The sequence below is a fragment of the Falco rusticolus genome, chromosome 4, assembly GCF_015220075.1.
Source record: "Falco rusticolus isolate bFalRus1 chromosome 4, bFalRus1.pri, whole genome shotgun sequence".
In the NCBI taxonomy this organism is placed as follows: Eukaryota; Metazoa; Chordata; class Aves; order Falconiformes; family Falconidae; genus Falco; species Falco rusticolus.
The window spans coordinates 41,651,327-41,664,666 of NC_051190.1; the positions used below are offsets into that span (position 1 = coordinate 41,651,327).

Sequence of the window (13,340 nt, forward strand, 5' to 3'; positions counted from 1 at the left end):
TGGGTGCTTTCAGCGGCCAGGCTGAGCTTGGCTGCCAGCGCCCGCGTTTACCGACTCCCCAGGATTTCTACCGGGCGGGCGGTGCCGGGTAGCACTTAAGCACAGCGCAAAGCCCCGCGCGTTGCCTGCGGCGTAAGGGCCGGTGAGTGCCCCCGCTCCGCCGCGCCCCGCCAGCCAGGCGAGCGGGCAGCGGGGCCGGGGCCGGCCGCGGGCATGCGCAGCCCGGGCCCCCCGGTGCCGGCCGCGGGAGGCGCTGCCGAGCCCCGCGGCGGCTGCGCGGTGCCGGTCCCGGCCCCGGCCGTCCCTCTGCCGGGCACCGCGGGGCGGCGGCAGCGGCGCGCCGGAAGGAGCCGTCCCCTGCGACATGGCGGCAGGTGGGGGCCGGGGGGAGGCGGCGCCGGGCTCCGGTCCCCGCAGCCAGGCCCGGCGCGCAGCGGGGCGGCTCGGGCGGGCTGCGCTGGCGCTCCCCGAGCGGGGGCGGCGGGCGCTGGGCCGGGGCCGGGGCTGGGGCCCGGAGCTCAGGCTCTGTCTGCCGAGCGGCGCCCGGCGCTGGCGCTGCCCCTGCCCCGGCTGCTCTGCGCCGCGGGTCGGGGGGAGCCGGCCGGGGGGCGCTTTGCAGCGGGCGTGGGTGCGGCGGGTGCCCTGGCAAGGGGCAGGGTGGCAGGCTGCGCTAGGCTTTGTAGGAGTTCGCAGAACTTCATAACTGAAGTGGTAAAGGTTGCCTGCTCAACGTGAAGCGTTTTCAGCCTGTGCATTTATGGTTCTGTTCAGGAGCAAGCAGATAATGGAAAAGCTAGCTTCGTCTCCCGAGGTGGCAATGCCGACACGGGAAATGGCATCAGCAGTTTTTACAAAAGGGGTATTAAGGGTATGTGAAGCTGGTGAGATGTGTGTGTGGGTGTTGTTAACTACGTCGTTGATACGATGTGTGATGGCTTGTGTGTGTGATCTAAGCTTGTCACCTCAGTTACTAAGCACCTGTTTGTTTTCAGATCTGTTGTTCATCAGTGTTTCACATGCACTTTACAAAATGGCAAGTTTTGTAGAGTATAGGGAAATAAATGTCCTCTTTATTTTTCTGTTTATAAGAGATAATTCATTTGTTTGTCCCTTCGGACAGGGAGAGAGTTCAGCCTTGGACATTAGGTAATGAGGATGATTTCAGGTTTTTATATATATTTTTTTCTGTGAAAGAATAAAGAGCACCAAAGATAGGAGGCATTAACAGCCCTGTTAGTGGAGGCATATAAAAGGAGCTGCATTTTCTTCAGGAAGGGCAGATACTCCTCATAAAAAATGTGGGGGACAAACCCTTGATCATATATTTGGTAATTGTGTCAGTTTCTGAGAAAACTCAGAGATTCCTATGAAGAATAAGGTTCCTTAAAATGGTGAAATTGAGCACACATGGCCTTTATATTTCTTGAAGACCTTGACTTAGCATTGTAAGTCTGTGCATTCATGGTAACGTGGTGGGGATTTTTAGGGGGTGGTCATGGTGGTGGTGTTTTTAACACAGGCTAATTAGTAGCTCTTCCCAAAATATGCAGTGTCTGCCAGTGAGCTGCTAGCAGTTACATATTTGATAATTCTTTGGAGCATTATAAAAGAGAGCATTGTTGCATTGCAACTTTATTGGACAGTGCCATCTCATTGTTATCCTCTAAAATATTGCTGGAGCAATGTTCAGACAGTGTCAGGATGTCACTAAAAGCTGTCTGTGTCTGGTTTTAGGTTGGATACCATGGTGCGCAACTTGCTGTCTTATTGGAGCATGCTGGAGTTTGCATGCTCACGTCTTGCCTGATTTCTTCTCAGAAACTATGTCATGAGCTTATCTTGCTGAGCAAACTGTTACTTGATGTCTGTTAATAGAAGAGTATCAAACAATTTTGTGACAGCACTGCATAGGGGACTGGTTGGGTACCTTAAATTCCTCTCACCAGCACATCATGGTAGATGTGACAGAGGAGGAGATGGATAACCCCACATTTAAAAGCGACACTGTACTTTCTGATGTTCACTTACACTGTCCAAACAAGAGACGTCTCATGGTGCGATTGAATGCAGTTGGACAACCAGGTAATGTATGTTTAGACTGATGGAGCTGTATTTTTAAGTGTGTTTATATCTTTGTAATGTGTGAATGCTGCTTTAAATGGTTGATCTAATCATTATATATTTTATTCCCATTAGAAGCAGAATTACTTCCTACTCAGTCCGTAGGAAGTGGCCTAGCTGGGTTCTCCTCATGAAATTAACTACAGAAATGAAAACTATTAATGTAGAATTTGTAGACAGCCTATCTTAAAAAAAGAAAATTTAAATTACTTTCTCAGAAGAAATAACCAAAGTAACTAACTTGCTTGCAGGTTTAATTTTATTTATTTATTAGTTCATTTAGCTATAATCTCAATAGAGCACTTTGGGAATCATGTTAAAAAGTTGGGATGTTTCTTGCATGCACACAAAAGGTGAGAAGCCAGGGGCTTTAAATTGTGTAACTTAAGTTTAAAATAAAAATAATTCATAATTAATTTATGGGTTTTTTTTAAATAAAATCTTTATGTGATGATATACCATCTCTTCCAAAGGAGCCTAACAGCTTTGTTTGGGTTTTGGTTTGTTGGGGTTTTTTTTATTTGTTGTATTTTTAAAAAATTGTCAACAAGAAAGCTCAAAATAGCAATGTTTTTTAACTGGCGTATAATTTAAGACTCAAGGCTGTAGTGGAAATGAACTGGCAAACGCCTCTGACTGATTGCCAGCTTGTAGATTTCTATAAAGTTGTCAAGGAAACTGACCTTGAAGTTTCTGGTAAAATGTTCTGTAGAAAAGTACTGTTCTTGCTGTGACAGAAGCATTAATTGTTTGGGTTTTTTTTCAAACCCAGTTGTGATATGAAAAGAACAACTTTTGCAGCTGTTCTAGCATATGACAATGTAAAAAAATTATAAACTAGGCTTGCGAAAGAAGCATATAATAATTTGGACCCTGATCGGGTCAAACCCAGGTAATTAATGTTATGATGTGTCTTCATGCTGTTCAGCATGTTTACTGTGATCTTGCTTGATTCAAAGAACATTTCAACAGGATGAAATGGCAGCATGTGCTACCTACTCTGAATGTACTTCGTCTAGGAAATTGCTTTATTTATTAAGACAATCTTAAAGCTTGAAGTTGCTTGAATTCCTAAAGACATTTAAAACAGTAAAAAAATAAAAATCCTACTTTTTACTAAACATGTTTGTTTCTTGTAAGACAGAAATTAAATTTTAACCTAAAGAAACAAATTATAATTTGTACTAATTCTTCTTTCAACTTGGTTTGACCTTGTCTCAACAGAAGATCTTTTGGGGGGTGTAAGAAACCATCCCTTCTGGCAATTGTTAAAGTAAGTGTTACTAAATCAGATGAAAATGTGCATTGTGACCGCATTGGTGCAGAGTCAGCCGGTAGACTGTGAAAGTGCTTCATTTATTTCTACTCACAGAGCTTAATAACAGAAATATTTCTTCATAGCAAATTGAACTATGTTTCAAGTTATCAGTATAATTTTGTATCCTCTAGATTTTTAATATGTGAAATGCATACCAAAATTCCATTAATGTGGAAGTTGCGCATAGATTCTGTTCTTACTTGATTTTTTTAACTTTTTTCCCTGCTCCGCATTCTTACAGTGTTCCTGTCATATTTCAAACTCCTTTGGAACACAGAAGGTTTAGCATCTGAGAAATGTGTGAGAGAATCTACAACAGAAAGAGAATACCAGTACAGAAGTGGAGATGAACTGGGTGATAAGGGCAGAAAAAAACTAAGAAAAGAAAAGGAATTAAATAGTGAAGGAGTAGAAGCTCTGCTAGACGATGATGGAGACTTGGAAGTAGTCAGAAGACCTCGAAGTGCCTCTGATGTAGAAGCAGAGGATCTTTTGAGGGATAGAGTGCATCCTGTAATTCTCATGAAAGGGAGAGAAGATGCTTTTGAAGATGAGCAAGAATGCACTTGCAGTGATATTGTTAAAATAGGTAAGTAGTAGGCTTGTAGTCAAGGAGAAATGGAATAAATGTGTTTGTGTAAACCAAAAGAAAAGTAGGTTTTCTTTAGAAATGAAACATCTGTTGTTAAATGAAAGGAGATAATAAAAAATAATACGATGATATTGTAATATTTCAAAAACTTACCATGTTTCTCCAGAAGTGATTTGGGCTATAGTACACGTTGGGAAACAGTGCTCCTTAGTTAGAGTGGGGGTTTTGGCATTATCTAGCATTATTATATAGAATTAAGAATGTTTAGTTCTATATTTGAAAGGGAAGCAGGACTTGATTTTCAGATTTGCTACTATGGAACATGGTCTGAACAATGTTTTGAGATAATTATTTCTGTTTACTTTCATTTTCACAGAACATACTATGGCAACTCCCTTAGAAGATGTCGGTAAACAAGTATGTATTCTGCCTTGTAGTATCTTGCTGTTCATCGATTGTGCTTCAGAATTTATTGTTTTGACTGCTGCTCTTATCCACAGGTCTGGCGTGCAGCCTTTCTTCTTGCTGATTACATTTTGTTCAAACGGGACACATTCAGGTGTTGCTCGGTGCTAGAGCTTGGAGGTGGCACTGGAATTACAAGCATTATCATGGGAATGGTTGCCAAGAGAGTTTATTGTACAGGTAAGGCAGTTAACGTTCAGTTAAATATTTTCATGAAACTTCATGAAGCAATGCTTTCATCCTGGCATTTTCATCCTCCTCTGTTCAGTTTTAGTTAATAACTTTTTATTAATGTGTATAAAGTTGTGTTGAAAAATAGGAAGAACTTTCTAAACAGAATGAAAAAGCCATGCTACTTGTAAGTGTAAGAGTTTAAAAGCAAGATACATTGCTGTGAAGTCAAGATAGTGTGCCTAGATTAAAATAGGTAGTGTGGGGATCTAACTGGTTTCTTCAAGAATGGTTCAGAGCTTAGTACTGAAAGATAAAAGCAAGAAGGATACTAGGGAAGCAATCATCCATGGACAGAATTGCTCTGAATTTCCTTAATCTCATCGGTTTGAGACACTTAGAGTATTAGTCTGAGAGGTCAGGGGCATGTGTGGCCCATGCAAAATATTCTAGTTTTGAATATAATTATCTCTTTTTTCCAGATGTTGGTGAAGATCTTCTGGCCATGTGTGAGCAAAATGTTGTATTAAACAAACACCTGATGGAGCTGGGAAGTAAGTGCTGTACATTGTTGATGCAATTGCCTATATATCAACTACTCTGGGATTAAACAGCACAGTCATTGACTACCGAGCATATTCATAAGTAAAAAAAAAAATAGTCTTGGTTAAAAGTGACTCATGTAAAAAGAAAGATGCAAGATAGCTGTATGTGGTCCATAATGGGACAGCTTCCTTTTCAGAAGAGCAAAATACTTACTCTTTCTCTGGTCATCATTGAAGACCAGCTGTAGTTTCTGCACAGTCATTGTGTGAGTTTCACTGAGGTACTTGGGAGGATCAGAGATAGCCAGGTGCCAGGGTCACGTAAACAGAGTGTAAATGACAGAGGTAGAACTCTGAAAAGGAAAAGTATTTTGCAAGTGAGATGTAAAAAAGAACATAGTTTGTCTTTCTGACCCTTAAGTTCATCGTGTTCTCTTGTGAGTAACTGGTTTTGTACAGTAAATTATTTGATGTTCAACTTTGTTTCATGTCTCCTTGTAATAGATCTTCATCGCTTGTTTCAGAACAGATTTTTACTCTACTTTTGCTTAGGTACTGTCTGAAAGGCCATTTGTGACTGATGCGATCTTTCTTCACCCACAGGGGGAGAAGTTAAAGTAAAAAAACTGGACTGGCTGAAAGAAGAATTCTGCACTGGTAGGTGGTTATAATGGGTCCTTTTAAATATGGTTTGGTGTTTTGATGTGAGGGTTTTTTTTTCCCTCCAGAATCATCAAGAAAAGCTTATTCTGTTGTTTATGAAGTAAAATCCTCCAGCACATACGCCTCTGGAAAAATAGTTGAAAGTACACAATTGTCTTTGGGTGCATTGTTGCCATGTGAATGAGTAAGGAAGGCTTTACTCATAGGTTGAGAATAAACAAGTGGTGTCTATCCTTTACTTAGGTCAAAATCCAAGAGGTACAAATGAGATGTGTCTGTTATGTGGTGATAATGGAATCCAGGCACAGTGACATGGATTTGGGTTACTGTAATCCAGATTTTGATATGATGGTATTGTGTGGCTTATGACTGCATGAATACAAAACTATAGAAGGTGGTGGGGAGGGTAGGTGATGATTTGAAAATGTATAAATATTTGTTCCAAATGTAGTGGTGAATTTGTTATATTTTAAATATCTGCTAAGGGAATGTGTTCTGCTGCTTTTAGCAAAAGAGAGGGAACTAACTTGAGTAACATTTAAAGTGCAACTAATGATAGTAAAGCAGATCACAAAAACTTTCTAGTGGTTGCAAGGTCAACACAAAGTGGTAGCACTAGATTATGTGAAGCCTACTTAACAGTTTATTTTTTGTATCAGTTGGATTTGAGGTAATGCTTCTAAGAAATGGAATGACTATTTAAACAAGTGGAAACATCCTTCACACATTCAAAAACCTCTCTTGGACCTCAGAACATTCTGGTTAATGAAAATATTTGATACTGCCAGTTGAAAAGGCTTTATGTTTTTTCAACTTCCAGAGAAAGTTTCTGTATTTCAACAGAGTCTAAATTTTTTAAAAGCATGAAGAAGTAGGAAGCTTAATAAAAACTTACACAAAGATGCATTTCTTTTTTTTTATTTAAAGGAGTATTTATTTTAAAGTAGTTAAATCTGCGATTTCACTACAAGATGGTAGTTGGTTGTAAATTCTAAAGTGAAAGAAAACTTGCCAGTGAGCCTTGGGAGGGCTGGACATAATGCAGAGGAAGCAAGGGACTGCAGGAAACTTCAGAGCATGAATAGAGAGAGGTTTTGGGTTACCTTCAATGGGGTGCTCCATTTATGGAGTAGCAGATGACCACAGGAGTTATGAAATTTCTTTTTTCCAGCTGTCAGTCATTTCAGACATTTAATCATGTGTACCAAAGCCATATTCTTTGTTACAGATCCTGAAGCTCTTTATAGCTGGTCTGAAGAAGAGATTGCTGATTTACATGAGCACTGTACTGTAATAATGGCAGCTGACGGTAGGAAAATATAAACACTTAAGCATTATGAGTAATAATTTAAACATACCTGGTTTGATTGTTAAAATCTAATAGGTCAGATCCTTACGTAATTTGTCAGAGCTTTCCCTTAAGTGTTCCTGCCTGTGTTTGTGGGGTTTTTTTTGGTTTTGGTGTTTTTTTTCAAAGAATTGTATTTACATTCTGAGTTAGCAATAGGAGAACTACTATATTTTATTTCCCTTTGGTGTGGTAATTACTTGTGACTAAATAAATTACTCAAAGAACATAATCACAAGTAAGTGATGAATTTGACTTTCAGAAGAGCTTTGTCATCTTCGTTATCCTACCTTTGTTTTGCATCAGATAATGTCTATGCAAATAATGGTAGATATGTGGTTAGACTAATATTCTGTAATTTGAAGAGCAGTTTCGGATGCTGTGCTTGCCCATGGAGTCTATGCCTTTGGATATCTGTGTGGGGTTTTTTTCTACTCTTTTTTTTTTTTTTTTCTTTTTTTTTCTTTTCTTGCTTAAGTGAAGGAATGAAAAATGATAGGCTAGCTTATCTGTATAGGAAACACATTGTTTCAATGTATAAATAAAGGAGGTGTGGTTTTAGTTATGATATTGGAATATGTTGCAAGGCTGCTTTCTAAGGAGATATGGTTATAATGGTATGCAAATTAGTTATTGCCTTTTTTGTATTTTTGTAAAAAGGGAGGCCCTACACATTGTGATATTCTGTCTGTCTTAGTTTTGCAGTAAGATATTTCCAGACTGATAGAAATCTTGTTAAAGTATTGTAAGTTGTCTGACAGAAGTGATTCCCATTGATACACAAGAAATCTAAAGAAAGCCTGACATAAATAGCAGCAGCAGATATTATTACGGGGTCAGTTGTTGCTATTTAACTAAATCCCAAAGTATATTTTTTATGTATAGTGACTTGATTGATTAGAATAATCAGACTTGGGCCTGTTGTTTCATACCTAAGACATAAGTAAATAATACATTTAAGTATACATACTTTATACTCTTAATCTTTTTTTTTATAGTATTCTATGATGATGGCCTGACAGATGCCTTGTTCAGAACTCTGTATAGAATCACACACAACTTGAGAAATTCTTGCACAGTTTACCTAGCATTAGAAAAGAGGTAAGTATAATCAAGAACTTCAAATAAAAAGCATTAAAAACTTCATGTGCGTCATTTATCGGGAAGAGATGTCTGATCTGATTGAAGGTCAGCTTCTGATTTTCATCGCAGATTGCAGGCTGCAGTATATTCTCAGGACATGCATTTTTTTTGTGTGTGCTTAATTTTTATCAGTTCAGAATCTGACTTCCACAAGAATTCAGGTTTTGTTGTCCTACCTGTTGTCCTACTTATCTTGCATCGTATAACCTCTGCGCAAGTAAGGATAAGTAGTCTGATGTATTTTACAATGCCTGACAATATTTGCTATATATTTTTGGGGTCACAGGGCAGAATGAAGGGGCACAGAGATAGGATAAATGTTTCCCAGCTCAAGACCACTATAACAATTTCTTTTGTGTTTTCTTTCATGGAACTGTTGAATGTTTTTAAGTAGTCTTGTGTTGCAGTCCATTCATAAACTAATATATAAGTAGGCTTTGCTTAAATCTGTGGAGATAAGCAATAGCTATTCATATGATTTGTTGCCAGTGTTTGTCCAGGAAGCCAAGCCAATGATTCTGTTGCAGCAGGTGCTTTAAAATCAATTGAAAAGATTCATCCAAGAGTTACTGTGTGTTGATGTTAACATAAGTCTTGTCTACTTTTCAAGAATAGCAGGGCAGAGGGGTTACTTTTGTTTGGCTATCAAAGTTAATCACGCTGAGAAGACCCACATTTTCTATTAGCTGAGGAAAGTTATATAGCTATTTAAGATGCCTGTATAGGAAAGACATTTTAAATTAAGTATTTTCTTCCCAGGCTGAACTTCACTTTAAGACATATGGATGTTACATGTGAAGCCTACAGTCATTTCAGAAATACTCTGAATGATTTGGAGAACCTCCAAGACAGAAAAATTAAATATACTGTAGAGCCCATTAAGGCTGATTTTTGCCAGTTTCTCATCTATGAACGAATTGAGCAGTTGGTAAGTGGCATTCATTAGAATAAATGTAATGTGTTGGGCTAACCATCTCAAATTAGTTTTCAGCTGTTTACTTAACATGAAGTATGAACAGGAGAATAAACATTACCTTTTCATTTATTTCCATTTAGCTTTTTGTCATTTTAAAATGATTCTTGTTTGTGCGTGCTTACATAATCTGTACTAGATTGACATAACGTAGCCATTTCTATCCCCAGCAGTAGAGTGGCTTAGATTCCACTCATTTCCTCAAAGGTTAAGAAACAGTCTCCATTACTTTGTAAAATACAATTTTTGCTATTGACTAGGAAATTGGACCAGTACCTCTTCTCATATATTTGCTTGTAGAAGAGCTTTAATTTCATAGTTTTAGTACTTCAAGGTTCAGGATATAATGTTGTAATACCTATGGAGAAGGCAATTAGCTGTAACCTTCTGTTACTCATAAACATGTCAAATATAATATTTGTAGTTATATAATTACCTCCCAAGCACTTACAGTTCTCTTTCTTTTTTTTCACTCCCCACCCCCCTCCAATCAACTGCTCTTTTGAATATTGTGCGGGGTGGCTAATAGCTTGCTAGCTTCTAGAACAATACAATCTAACAGATCTTTTTAGAGAACTTGCAAATCTTGCACTAGGTTGCAAGTCTGTTACCAAGAAATGATGTTCCTGTAGCCAACATACTGTTGTCGTGTCTTCTGCAGTATGTATGCTTGGTAAGGTTATGGGGGCCACAGTTACTTCATGCCATTGATTTATTTTACTTAATGCTGATACCTTCAGGCATAAAACATGCATGCAAAACTTCAAAATAATTTGTAGAAGTACATAAATATAACCTGGATTATGCCTAAATGTATAAACTCATTCCCTACCTTTTTGCAGAAAGCTATTGCTCTTTTAAATACATGCATTTTTAAAATGCCTAAGTGTTTTATCATGAAGTATATTGCCACAATTCAAGGTGTCATGGTGAAGAGCATGTTGTAGTTTGCTTAATAATCTTCTGTATAGCAGACAAAGCATATGCTAATTTATTCTTCAGAAATAAAATGGCCCATTCTTAATCTTCATTGTCAAACACATTGAGAAGGGGTGTGTGTGTTTAAGACAATCAAGGTCTCACAAATGCTTCCTCAGTAAAATGAGTATTTTTTTTCAGTTGTATTTTTACAAGCATTATTGAAAGCGTCTGTCAACACAGGCTAAAAAAAGAGCAAAATTGAGTCAAATTACTGCAGGATGTCATGCAGACCAATGATATTATTTTAAAACAAATTATTTGAATCATACTAATTATTTTATTCTAAAAGTCATGCTACAAGAATGAAGAAATCTATTCTTTTGCTCTGTCTTAAATACAATTCTGTGGTTGTTCTAGAAATTACATAGATGGACACTGTCTATAGATGGATGTATTGGGTGTCTCTTGTCTTCAAGTGGGCATGTTGAACTTCTTCATAATTGCAGCCTACTGATCTAAGAAAATACCTGTATGTTTGGTTTTTTTCCACTGCTACAGGAATTGTGGAAGATCATTGCTGAACAGCTAACATGACAGGGACATGAGAAAATAGAAGATATTTTATTTAAGGATAAAGGCTTTTTGGATGTTTTATTAAAAAAGGATATTCATCCCAAGAAAAGCATTTTCCTGGTGGAACTGTGTTCTCGGAAAATATTGCTATGCAGATTTGCTTCAGTAAGTTTTGGGTTTGGCACTTAGGACATATGGGATTTTTGATATTTCTTTTACAAAACTGAGTAATGTTAATCTTCAGAGTACGTGCTAGATGCCAAACAGTGGCATGACAAGGTGACTTGCTCTTTGGGATTGGTGACGTAGGTTTTAGAGTCTAACAAAGAGGTATTTAACCTTTTCCATGTAGCTGGTTTGAGGGTGTCGTGCATTCTCCTTTTTTGTTTTCTGAATATGGACACTGTTCTTGGTCTCATCCCAATTCCACGTTGCTTGTATTTATGGACATTTGTGAAACAGTTCTGAGCAAAACCTGTTTATCTTCCGTGAACTTCTCTTTAAACAATGTGTTCCTGAAACTTAGTCCTTAATTTTCAGTTTGTGCTTTCTAAATCATTCTAGTTTAGGGCTGCTGTCTGAACTGAAAGGAGACAAGATGCATTTTGTTTCAGCCTATAAAAGTACTCCATAGAGGTCTTGAAGCTGTGTTGTCCTGCTGGAATTTTAAGCATTTCTGTCCTTGCCAGGTTGAGGGTGGGAAGGTAACCATGTAAATTGATATGCCACTGCTCTCTTATAATGTTTGGAATTCTACCCTTAACGCATGTATACATGTGAGGCTGAGGAGAAGGAGGTGACCAAGAATGTCTTGCCCATACAGAACGAGGCCTTCAGTGTTTTAGCTTTTGGATTAAAGTACAACATACTGATCACATCTCTTCTGTGTTGTTAATGAAACCAAAATCTATTTGTACTTTTTATAACTTCTCTGTGTACTGTTATGTTTATATCACTTGCCATATGTACGCTGTCAAGAAGTTCTTGTGCCTGCTGGATTCTTTAGCATTATGAGAGTATTGGTGATGAAGCTGCTCCTGCCTGTGACTCGTGGGAGGCTGCATACATTACATTAGACGCATCTGGTTGACTTCTTGAAAGTCTGTTTTACGTTTGGTTTAGTTCAATTGTTTTAAGTTGGTTATTTTATAACCTGCTTATGTGTATGAAGACTTATATTTGTGTGGTCTTTAATGAGATGAAAGGTTATTAGATGATGGTGGCCTTTTCCTGTGAGCATAGTCAAAGTAAATATGTTGTGTTAGCATACATCTGCCTAGGTTAATACAGAACTTCTCTCTCAGAACCTTCATTTGAACTTCAAAGATACAAAACTGTATTTGAATCCAAAGATTCCCAGATGGTGTCCTTTTGGTTGGTTGCTTGGATTGTAACGTTGTTAATTTTGGTAGATTAGCTGATAACAACTGGGTTTGCATGTAGCTGTTTTTTAAGTAGTAATTTTATGAAGGCTGTAGTATGAAATTAATTTGAACTGATGTGAAATAGTGTGTGCAGTTAGAGATTTTTACTTGTGCAGAACTTCTGAAAGTCTTTGCAATTATCAACAGAAACTCATCCGAGTAGAGAGATGCTGTAGATCCTTGTAATATAATTCAGCCATTTTACCACAGCTGGCTTAGATTAACATCTGAAAAATATTTTTATGCTTGAATCTTTGGTTGAGAAAATACAAACATCATGGCTGCTTGGGAAGCAAGCTGAAGTAGAATTTCCTTCTAAAGAAACAAAGTTAATCTTTCTTTTGAAGGGAAACAATGACTTAAGGGTTCAGTGACTGAGGTCTAAAGGCCAAATTGCAAATTTGTGTATGACCCTTTTCACTGATGATAAGGGATAGTCAGCAAGAGGCAGCAATTCTAAGAACACAATGACAAAGGTCTTACAATGCCTCAGCTCTGCGATGTTAATGAGAGATCATGTAGTCTGTCTGGCCAGAGAACTGTCCGATGCCACTTACGGATATTAAGTACAGATGCTACCTTCTCAATTTGGACTTTAAGCATACTTCAAATATGCCATACACGGTAGTTGTTTTCAGAATTCATCTTGCAGAGTTACACCTTTAGTAGTGCACTGTTTATTAAGATGATTAAAAGTGGGGAATTGTTTAGTCTTGAGTATATATATTGTGATTGGAAATCAAGTTACTGCTTAAAATGATAATGCTTTGAGCACGTTATCTGTATTTATGTAATCAAGAAGGATTTTTCTCCTAATAAAGCATTATTTAAAAAATAGTATGCTCCTGTGGTGGTGTATGTAAACTTTGAAAAATTGTAACAGTTAATGTTTGTAAGGGTTTTTTGGCAGTTCTGTCTTATACCTCTTCTTTTTTGCTGTGTGTTAGGCAGAATTTATCATGATTTTTAGCCAGATGGAAAGGAGAAGAAAATATGATTGTGAGGAGGAGAAGATATTAGTATGTATGCAACAGTCCAGTGTAAATTGCGTGAGGCTTTTGATTCATACAGAAAAGTCAAATG

At 38.1% G+C, this 13,340-nt stretch overlaps 1 protein-coding gene across 3 annotated transcripts; it reads left to right on the forward strand.

Annotated features, from left to right (window-relative positions):
• The first annotated feature begins 280 nt into the window (after window positions 1-280).
• On the forward strand, window positions 281-13,094 carry METTL22 (methyltransferase like 22). Of its 3 annotated transcripts, none has more exons than XM_037385882.1 (11): window positions 281-374; window positions 1,735-2,082; window positions 3,681-4,028; window positions 4,408-4,448; window positions 4,532-4,676; window positions 5,150-5,221; window positions 5,816-5,869; window positions 7,104-7,184; window positions 8,222-8,324; window positions 9,126-9,294; window positions 10,819-13,094. In XM_037385882.1, the coding sequence occupies exons 2-11, from the start codon at window positions 1,953-1,955 to the stop codon at window positions 10,852-10,854; spliced, it is 1,179 nt and encodes a 392-aa protein (XP_037241779.1). In that variant the 5' UTR covers window positions 281-374; window positions 1,735-1,952; the 3' UTR covers window positions 10,855-13,094. The 3 variants fall into 3 exon arrangements, with proteins under 3 accessions (XP_037241779.1, XP_037241780.1, XP_037241781.1); XM_037385883.1 differs by lacking the exon at window positions 281-374 and adding an exon at window positions 621-868; XM_037385884.1 differs by lacking the exon at window positions 281-374 and adding an exon at window positions 3,346-3,394 and having other exon boundaries at window positions 1,996-2,082.
• Window positions 13,095-13,340: the final 246 nt, after the last annotated feature.